General features: G+C 34.5%; 1 protein-coding gene across 7 annotated transcripts in view; it reads left to right on the plus strand.

Annotated features, from left to right (window-relative positions):
• The window catches only part of LOC144975115 (protein polybromo-1-like), a 45,983-nt gene extending 36,484 nt beyond the window's left edge, over positions 1–9,499 (plus strand). For all 7 annotated transcript variants that reach the window (XM_078918860.1, XM_078918862.1, XM_078918865.1 and 4 more), the window contains 2 exons: positions 3,258–3,354; positions 4,446–9,499. In XM_078918860.1, the coding sequence (XP_078774986.1) occupies positions 3,258–3,354; positions 4,446–4,677 (329 nt within the window). In that variant the 3' untranslated portion in view covers positions 4,678–9,499. The remainder of the gene's footprint in view (positions 1–3,257; positions 3,355–4,445) is intronic.
• The last annotated feature ends 1,649 nt before the right edge of the window (positions 9,500–11,148 follow it).

Raw genomic sequence — 11,148 nt, forward strand, 5'->3', positions numbered from 1 at the left:
ACTAGCAGGTGTGTATAATGTGTGACCTTCCACATGTCAGAATGCACATCACAAGGAAATACTCTGTGCCACTCAATACCAGACTTGTCAGTCAGTATGATTTCTCATATTTCAATATATCAAGGTTGCCAATTTTTCGTATTTGTACGGAATTCAGTATGTTGTAAACCTTCAGTATATTTTCCAATCACCTGCTAAATGAGGAAAAATTAAGTACATCATTTTTTTTTTACTGGAAAGGGGTCACTCAATGTGTTTGCATAAAAGTTCAGTAAATTTTTGCCTCCTGAATTGGCAACCCTGTTATATACTGGTTGGCGATATTGCAATTCTTTTTTTATTTTCACAAAGATAATGCTGTTAATTAATGGCCAGGTCCTCATTTTAAACCTGAGTATTGTAAGAAATGTGAGTAAAGAGCCTTTTCCAAGGACTCAATGAGCCGCTCAAAGCGTGACTCACGAGCGTCATACCACAAGACCACCCTCACATTTAGACTGTACAAGTTGGGTGTGTGTGACAGGCCCCAGTGTCTATTTTTCAAAGCAGTGCAATGATCAGAGGCTGCTGCTTAGGTACATTGTAGAACTTCACTGAATTATTCTGTATTTTGTAGTACTCATTGACAAGCTATATGAAATTCTATGTATAAAGTAATGTATAAATTACGAGTAATACATCTCACATAGAGATTGAATTCACAGACTCACTCTCTCTCTCTCTCTCTCTCTCTCTCTGTATTTCTCTCTCTCTCTCTCTCTCTCTCTCTCTCTCTCTCTCTCTCTCTCTAACACACACACACACACATACACACACCCAAACCCATTCATACATATATGCATGTTCACACATACCTTTATGCGCAAAGAGAAAGATGATGAATGCTGTTGTTTATAATTTACAAACGACTCCTTTTTACTTTTTATTTTTATTCATGTACTTTGAAATTTGATTTGATATTAACAAAGATTTTTGTGGGAATTTTATTAATTTTTAAAAATTTTAAATTATACCTTGTTTTTAAAAAGTTGATTGTTTTGTGGTGATATTTATTTGTTTGATGGTTGTTGCATTGAAGTGGCGTCTACTATTTTGTCCTTTGATGTTAATTAGCATCATGGAATTATTATTGCTCGTTATTGTAATTTTGAACTGTTTCATATATAATATAACTGATTCAAAATCTTTATTGTTTTATTAAACATTGTTTTTAAATGATGATATCCTCACCAACTGATTTTTCAATTATTGAAAGCTTTTACCATTTGTTGAAATAGATATTGAAATACATTTGAGCACTATTAGTGGATATTGCGCTATATAAGAGATCAATTTACTTACTTTACTTTACATTTTCTATTTTGTGAATGAATGGCAGACACTTTGTCATTCATTGCCACTTATTTGTAAAATACGTTTTATGATGACAAAGTATATATTAAATGGTAGAAAAAAATAACAACAGAACAATCCAAAATTTAAAAAAATGAAATTCTAGGGAATGTAATGTATTTATATAAGGCAACATTATTAAAAGATGTGTAGCCAAGAACTTAATTTTGATCAACAAAAAGCTATCTAGTTAATTTGATTTTAACTTTGCATTGTATATTTAGTGGACAGAGGAGTCGATGGTCATCATCCATCGTGGCTTGCTCTCTTGAGCACGTTGCCGGTCAACTGTCTCCACGATTCACGATCCTCTGCGGTGCGCATGAAATCTGTGTTACTTTACAGTCACATTTGGCCATTCTTAGGTTATTTAGATAAGTCATTCTTTGTCTTCCTCTAGCTCTCTTTCCTTCGATCATCCCAGATTTTACCAACTTTTCTATTCCGTCTCTTCTCCACACATGTCCCAGAAACCGTAACTGCCTCTTTCTGATGTTATCGATCAATATTCTTCCCTTTCTCACCTTCTCCAACACTTCCTCGTTCGTACACCTGTCTGTCCATGATACCCTCAACATTCTTATATATACCCACATCTCAAATGCCTCTAACCTCCTCGTACATTCTTTGTCAAGCGTCCACGTTTCACAACCGTATAAAAGGGTACTTATGACATATGTTTCTACTACTTTCATTCTGGTCTTCAAGTTTAGGTTGTTGTTTGACACAACTGGTCGCATTTTATGGAACACGTTTTTTGCTATTGCTATTCTTTGTTTTATATCCTCTATGTCACGTGCGTCATGGGTGATGATAGTGCCTAAATATTTAAATTTCTTTACTTGTTTGATGGTCTCTCCTTTGCTTGACAAGTGGAAGGTCATGTTGTTGTCATTCTTTGAGACCACCATGCATTCGGTTTTCTTAATATTTGTTCTAGGCCCATCTCTTCACTTTTGCACACCAGTATATCTAAAATTTTCTGCACATGTTCTGGAGAGTAGGCCATCAGAGTACCATCGTCTGCGTATCTTATGCTATTCATATTCTGCCCTCCAACGACGACGTCTTTCATATCTTCAATTTCTTTGAATATTATTTCACTATATATGTTAAATAGGTCCGGTGATAAGACGCAGCCTTGTCTTACTCCCTTCTCGATGTTAAAGAAGTCCGATGTTTCATTATCCAGTTTAACACATGCTGTTTGATTCCTATATAAGTTTTTCACAAGTCGAAGGTCCTTACTGTCTATACCGATCTTTTCTAAGATTTTGAATAGCGTATCGTGCTGTACTGAATCGAAAGCTTTGGAATAATAAATGAGTCGATGGTGCACCTGCTATTAATTCGCCTTTAAGGTGGCCATTTTGAATCCTGGGAGAAACATCTAGTTTGTTTTGTTTTGTGTTTTCTTAGGAAAGGACTCTTTTTTTTTTTTTTTTCCATATTTAAGCTGCACTTTAAAATAAAAGAGATCTATTTGTATAGAAAATAGCAGTGGGGCCTTTATTTAGCAACCTCTTCATTTTCAGGGTTTTGCATTCTACTTTTAATACTAAATAACTTGCGTCTTCATAATTAATTAAAAAGTATCTGAAAGACTAAAAGTTGTTTCTCTCTCCATCCCTCCTCTCTCTCTTCATCGTACTCTCTCTCTCTACCTACACATTTCCTGCTTTATTTTAGTTTTAGTGCCTATATATTTGTGAAAATTTAAGAGAGAGGAACAGTCAATGGATTAGAAGGAATAGACTTCAGTGCAAAATAAAAAATACGAAGAAATTAGCACTATCTTCCCAGTATAACTATGACTTCAATGACAACTCATCTATTCCTTTTCATTTCATCTTCCTTCTCCCTAGGTCATCCTCCCGTACCACAACCGTGCCCTCCCTCGCCAGTGTTTGTCTCGCTTCCCCCTAATTCACAGAGGCTCATGCACTCTGAAGCATACATGAGGTGAGTACTCAATTTCTTCAGAGCAGAATACCAAAAAACTTTTTTGTCACTTGGGACAGTTTTTTGGTTTTTTTTTTTAATATAAGGAATATCCATGGCATTTTTTCAGTGCTTTATAACTAAAAATAAAAATCTAATGATGAAACAGCTTACATTTAATCAATGTAAATGTTGCTGCTTGAAGCTCGAAGAAATAAATAGCAATGTGAAATTGAATGTAAACTTCAATTTAATATACAAAAACAGTTAAAATGGACTTTTCGGATTTCCCCTTTATTAACAAAACAGGATGAATGAAACACTACAGACGAATGAGATAATGTGGTAGTGGCCTCCCCTCTTTTGACTTAATTAATTGCGCACCTTTTATAAATATCTATTGTTCTATTTTAATTTGTGCTTCCTTACAAAAGAGCTTACTATTTCATGCCCATTAATGTTTTTTGTTTATTCATCTTAACAACACCACTACCACATTATCTCATTCGTCTGTAGTGTTTCATTCATCCTGTTTTGTTGATAAAGGGGAAACCCAAAACGTCCTTTTTATCTGTTTTCGTGTATTAAATTGAAGCTTACATTCAATTTCATATTGTTATTTATTACATTTAATCAATGGAATAAGATTTTCAGCCTTAGGCATGTGCAATTTCCTGAGATAGGCAACACTGCCTTAGTCCAAGGGGACCTTTGAATTATAATTCCATCTTAGACAGTATGAGGAAAATGTGTTGTGCGCAAAATGTGTAAAATGAGTACCTGGCTGTTAACAGCATAGTCTTGTGTTGGAAAAAATTGTAATATTGCCTATCAGGCGTCATGTCTTGTTCTACATGTTACTTGTTTTGTTGGTCAGGGACCCTTTGTAAAGCACTTTGAGCCACAAGACCACATAGTCGCTGTGTTTTAGTTTAGTATTACTAGAATTTCACCATTTATTAATGATGAATTTTATGTTGGGTTACTGATTTTGAAATTTTCAAGTCGGCAGGTTTGCCCCTGAAAATGATTTTTTTGTTTCTGTGATAATTTCTCATACATTAAAGTGAACCATTTTATTCTATACCCTCTTACTCTTTTTACCCTCCCAGATACATTGAGAATCTGACAGAAGATAATCGACCAATTTATAACTGGGACAAGTCATTCAACGCCACTCCAGAAAACACACCAGTCCCAGTGGAGACCAGTCTGCCTGGCCATTGGTTATCGCAGGGTGCCGGGTGCCACGGCAGTGTCACAAATGCCCTCTGGGCTCTAAGGGACTTTATGATGAAAGATGCTTACAATATCTCCCGTACTGTGTCGTTTGAAGAATTATGATGAAAGAATTGTTGATGTATTTTATAGTGATACTAAGCTGCTAGAAGCTATGGACTGTAAAAAGTAATAAACAAAACTGAATATAACAGCTTTAAAAAAGAACAAAATACCAAAGACCTGCCTCTTTGGTACAACAAAATACCAAAGACCTGCCTCTTTGGTACAACAAAATACCAAAGACCTGCCTCTTTGGTACAACAAAATACCAAAGACCTGCCTCTTTGGTACAACAAAATACCAAAGACCTGCCTCTTTGGTACAACAAAATACCAAAGACCTGCCTCTTTGGTACAACAAAATACCAAAGACCTGCCTCTTTGGTACAACAAAATACCAAAGACCTGCCTCTTTGGTACAACAAAATACCAAAGACCTGCCTCTTTGGTACAACAAAATACCAAAGACCTGCCTCTTTGGTACAACAAAATACCAAAGACCTGCCTCTTTGGTACAACAAAATACCAAAGACCTGCCTCTTTGGTACAACAAAACAAGACCTGCTCGTACCAAACAAGACCTGCCTCTTTGGTACAACAAAATACCAAAGACCTGCCTCTTTGGTACAACAAAATACCAAAGACCTGCCTCTTTGGTACAACAAAATACCAAAGACCTGCCTCTTTGGTACAACAAAATACCAAAGACCTGCCTCTTTGGTACAACAAAATACCAAAGACCTGCCTCTTTGGTACAACAAAATACCAAAGACCTGCCTCTTTGGTACAACAAAATACCAAAGACCTGCCTCTTTGGTATTTTGTTCTTTTTTGAAGCTGTTATATTCATTTTTGTTGATATATTGTATACTGTGAAATCCCTGAATAATGAAATGGGAAATGATGTCGTTATTGCTGGGTTTACAGAATGGCAGAAAAAGGGGGCTTATATATTTTTTTTCTATACGGATTGCGGAAAGATAAAGACATTTTATTATGGAAATACAAACAGTAGCGCTGTTGTATATATGAATCTCATTAAATGAGGGTGGGGAAATATTTGTACAGTTATTCAGGTTTTTTTTTTGGTTATTATTCTTTATGAGTCAGAATGACTATTTGTTGCATAATATTTTTTTTCTACTATGTTATGTAAATTTTCATGTGACCTGGTACGTACATTTTCCCATCTCACAACTTTTATTTTGATTAAGTTAATGGTTTAAAAAATAAACCCAACAAAAATAAACTGATGAATATACTGCTTTGAACAAATTGATAATATATAAAATTTATGTCGGCTTTGATTTGTACAAACCTGCCTCTTAATACAAATTTGTTTGGTGTATTCATATATGTTTTTGAGCCAAGTTTGATCAAATTCGGATTTTGATAATTGTTAGTAGCAGGTTTGTTGTAGGATATTTTTTTAATATTTGAGAACCGATAAATGGCATACTCTCTTGAAATCACTCTGTCACTTGTTCCACAGGGTACAAACCTGAGTCGCGACAAGGGTTTGCTTTTCTCGTTTTATGGGGTTAAAAAAATTTTTTTTTTGTTGCTCCTTCTGAGACTGCTGAATTGTTAGGCTCTGTCCAATTAATTTTGGTCAGAGATTGCCTCTAAAATCAGGGCTTGATATGCTGATTTAGGGAGGCGGGGGGAGAGAAAAGGAAATATGATTATTATTTTTTTTTTTTTTTTCAGTTCTAAATTGTGTGAAAAGCGCATTAAGCTGAAAACTTAGATGCTTTTTATTTTTGATTATGTGCAATGGTATAAAAAGCTACAATAAGTGTTTTCTGTATTCTGATATTGTATCCTATTGATTTAGATCTGTTGTATAAAATAAATACAAAGGAATGTGCATAAAATCAACACTTCTGCTTAATGTCATCACCTCTTGTTGGTCCCAAATGTTCTGTTCTTTATCTAAGTGTGTCCATTGATAATGGATAAAGTCAACCAATCTTTCTGGTCCGGCGGTGAGTTGGCTTTATCTGGATTCCACTGTATCGATGTATGTACTGTACACATTAATGATTTGGATTTTAAGTTTACAGTTAACAAATTCTGTCTGTGAAATGATTTTTAAATAATGTAATCATCCATTTTAACTTTTTCAAAAACACTTGTCGTTTTTAAAAAAAATCTTAACCAGAAGGTTACACCTATTCAATTCCCTCCATATATCTGTTATAAAATTTTGATATCCTGTTTTTAATACTTTTATTGTTGTTGCCTTGTATAATTCATTATATATTATAATGTCTATGGGCTTAGAAGTACTGGTATACTTTGGTGACTGGTTTGGTTTCAACCCATTTGTATCAAATACTGAACAATGGTTTTTCAACTCACAACTCACAGGCAAATGAACTAGTGTTAACTGGTACACACCTCTCTTGGTGACGAGGGTAGATTGAGTCATGCTGGCGTGTTTATATATTTAGGGGTGTTGGTAAATGTGCTATAATGAATATGGGTTGTTGTGATTGTGTGTGTAGGGGTGTCGGTAGATGTGTTATAATGAGTTGGTCTTAACAAAAATCTCAAGTCAAAAGACATTTCAACACATAGATCAGTCCCAATGTGCTCTGAGATATTTGTGCTGCGTTGTATATAGTTGTGTTAAATTTTCCATAGTTCATTATCATGAAAAGGTCTTTTTACAGAATAAGCCGGATAAAGGTTAATATGTATACGTAGTTGTAAATAAAGAATATTTATTGATATGTGTAATCTTATTTGTCCGATATTTTGTACTCTTTTTAAATAAAGTGGTTTTTATATAGTATCGTGATAAACAATCCATTGTCTATAATTTAGCAGTACATTTGTATTTTCATCATTGACATAACAAAGGATATAATGAAGTCACGACAGGATTATCCATTATTTAAATTTGGAGATCAAAGGTTATCCTGGATATTGTTGTAAGATCTCTTCATGGCATGAATCAAATGAATGTGTTTAACATTGCATTTAATTTGAATTAAGGGCATTATATCTTAAGGACTAAGTGGGCAAAGTGGCCAAGTGGTTGCACTATGACCCGGGTTTGAGCCCCAGCTCAGGCATTTTTGTTTATTAACTTCCAATTTGCTCACTCGGACAACATGGGTGATTTTTCTGTTGACATCAAACATTTTGTTTGATTAATTATCTATATTCCTTCGTGGAATGCCTAGGCAACGATATCCTATAATGTTGTGGCGGAAGGGCATAATTATTTATTTTATCTAAGGATTAAAATGATGATGTTGCCTCTATCGGATTATACAGATCAAATACCAGTCATTGGTCACTCTTCTAAATTTTTTGTAGATTCATTTGATCTTCTATATAAAATTTAGAAAAGTTGTGCTCGATATTATACCAAAATGGAAAGAAGAATACAAAATATTTCTTGATTCTCTAGCATAATTACATTATTTTGATAAAGTAGAACGAGCAGAGGTATGAACAGTTACTTGCCTTCCCCTAAATCGGGTGAAGATGGATTGAATATTTTATAATATAATTCAGATCGAATACAGTGGACTCGGGATCAGTTAATTTTCAATTAGGTTATCTATTAAAATTGGTCCCCTCTGTGGTTAATAATTTTATAAACTAAGAGTAAAAGTGTTTGCCTCATTTGTAAATTTTGAATGATATTACAATCTGTTTATCCCGAGTCAGACAAAAGGAAGACAAAAAAACATATTTTAAAATTTATAATTGTTATTACCTCAATTATTTGTTGTTCACTGTTTGTTTTTTTAAAAATAAAAATTTTAATATTGCTTACAGGCAGTTTATATTGTATGAAATGGAAATCTGTACCCCTGTGGGGAAATTTGAATGTTATTTTGTGATGTTCACTTAACATAGTACCTACATGGAAAGGAAATGATCTATCTTTATATATGAATGTGAATTTCGATTTATTTTATTTTACTATTAATATTTTAAAAAATATATAATGGGATAACATACCTGCCAACTCTTCTGCTTTTGGCGGAATCATTCCTATTTTCACTCTTCTTTTTCCACTATTCCGTCATTGTCTCTAAAATTCCGATTTTCAATAATGATGATAATGGTAAGAAGTGGTGGCAAAGTTGGTGATAATTTTGATCCATTGTTAAAAGATTCCTATTTTTTTGTCCCAAATTCCTATTTTCCGACGTTCTGATTCCACTTTTGGAATATGAAGGGTTGGCAGATCTGGGATAATCACCAGAAATAAGATTTCTGATGAAATCTTGATAACAAGTTGGTTACTCGTAAATGATGAAAATGAATCTTCGCAATTCTAAATCAAGGCAGCAATGTTGTTTTTTAAAATAATTTTTTATCTTCCATTCTTGTGAGATTTTCCCCCAATTCCCAAGCATTTAATAATCCAATTTTCACACCATTGCGTAAAACTTAACAATATCGTTGTACATAAAAACACTTGGACATCTCTTTTTTCTTTCTTTTCTTCATGTTTTCATCGTATATCATTCAAACTTTTCACTGTTACAGACCTGTCAACCTCCATGAAAAATACGTAAAGAGATTGAATCGGTAGATACAGATTTTTTTTTTGACTAAATGGAATAAAATTTGGATTAAAAAAAAAAAAGTGATATTTAATATTGTACTTTTGTTCAGAGATGGGTAGTCTATACGATCAAATATAACCACACTACATCACTCATAAAGCATTGTAAATTGATAACTCATACAAATAAGAGTGAAAATTATGCATTTTGGATGGTACCGATTTTCCCCCTCTTTAAACTGGGGGTTTTCACCCCCATAAATCTACTGATTTTTTTTCTTTGTTGCTCGAGGCATGTCTCACTATGTATGTATCATGGATATGGAAACTTAAAGTGCCAGTACACAAATGTCACTGACTTTGAAGTGTTATTTAATTTTGTTGTGGGTAACTTGTTTAATTATAAAATTGACCATTGTGTGACTACTAATTTTTCTCTCTCAGAACTACAAATGTTTTTTAATTTGAAGTAATAAGCGGGTAGTGGAGTCACAGGTAAAATAAAAAATATCCACACACTATTTGTTGTTTATATTAAGCACAGCCAGGAAGTGAATTAATCCAACCCGTCTCTTATTGAAACACCCCCCCCCCCCCCTTAATAATTAAAAAAAAAAGAAAGAAATTGGAACAAAAAAATGAAGCAAAACAAAAAACGAACCATAGCTTGAGTTGCCTGTCCTCAAGGATTATGGGAGAGTTGCAAGATTGTAGATAAATCAATGAATCAGTAGCAGTAGATTGTGGTTCTAATTCTAAACTTAATTGTCGTTTCAAACAATGCAGGCAAAATGAGATTCCAAACATTTTCTCTTCTGATGCAATGGGTGTTAAAACGGAGAGTAATTCCCCTTGATTGCATGTGCAAAATATTTTTGATGGGAGTAGGATGGGAGGGGAAGTAGATTATCACGGTGTTTGGCCATGGCTTGTCATTGATGATTTATCCTTTCTATTTTTGGTGTATACTTTAAAACAGTGGATGTTGTCTTCACTCATTATAAACAGTTCAGTCATAATTTATTTCCAATGAAAAATAAATGGAAACATTTTTTTACATTAATCACATATTATATAAATGTCCTTTTTTTGTTTATTTTATTTTGCATTCCCACCTCACCCTTTTCCTTGGTGTGGTCTTCTGACCTCCTATGGTGGCAGAAAAACCACTTGCTGAGTTTAGACCTCCCATAGTAGGCAGGAAGGCACTTACTGTGTCCTCTATCCCCCCGCCCCTACAATCCAGTCCAGATAATTCGAAATCTGATTAACCGAATTTCTTTTAAATCGAAGAAAATACGATGTAATGAATTATTTTCTTCTTTTTCTATATAAAATATTCATGGTTAATTCGAATTCGAACAGTCGTTATTCTCTTTATTCGAAGTGCAAGTGCTTGCCCATCACTAAAAAAAAAACTCTGGAAGGTCATAACGAACTGCCTGTTCTCCGTATCCACCCTCCCACGCGTTTTAATGACTGAGCTGACTAATAATAATAATTAGACCCCTGAGGCATGTAATGGCGTGTTGTTCCCTCTCTGTCCCACCCGCCCTCTCTCTTCTTTCTCCAAATTGACCAGCTGTCTCACGTCATCCCTCTCTCCTTCTCGCGCTCTCATCACTAAGACTAACTTGTGGTCTGCTGGCCGCTGGCTAACAAAGGGGGTTGGCTATAAATAGATCTAACACACAGTGATAACCACAAGAGGTTTTGATTGGCTGTGCCTGTGTGTGTGTATGTGTCTGTGTGATCATACACACCACATCGCGTTGTGTCTCGAACACACACGTGTGTGTATACATAACCAAGGGTGGGTGACAAATCGAATTCTGATAAATAGAAGTCATTTGCTTTTCCTACCCAATTCGAATTATCAGGACTGCACTGTATATGTTTTCCAATATGCTTTCTGTCTTTGTCTTGGAATGAGAATACTAAGTTTTGTCCTGACCCTGGCCAGAGTCCTTTACTGAGAAACAGACAGATGTATAGTTA

Source organism: Berghia stephanieae, chromosome 6, assembly GCF_034508935.2.
Source record: "Berghia stephanieae isolate SIO BIC M18660-M18661 chromosome 6, UCSD_Bste_1.3, whole genome shotgun sequence".
In the NCBI taxonomy this organism is placed as follows: domain Eukaryota; kingdom Metazoa; phylum Mollusca; class Gastropoda; order Nudibranchia; family Aeolidiidae; genus Berghia; species Berghia stephanieae.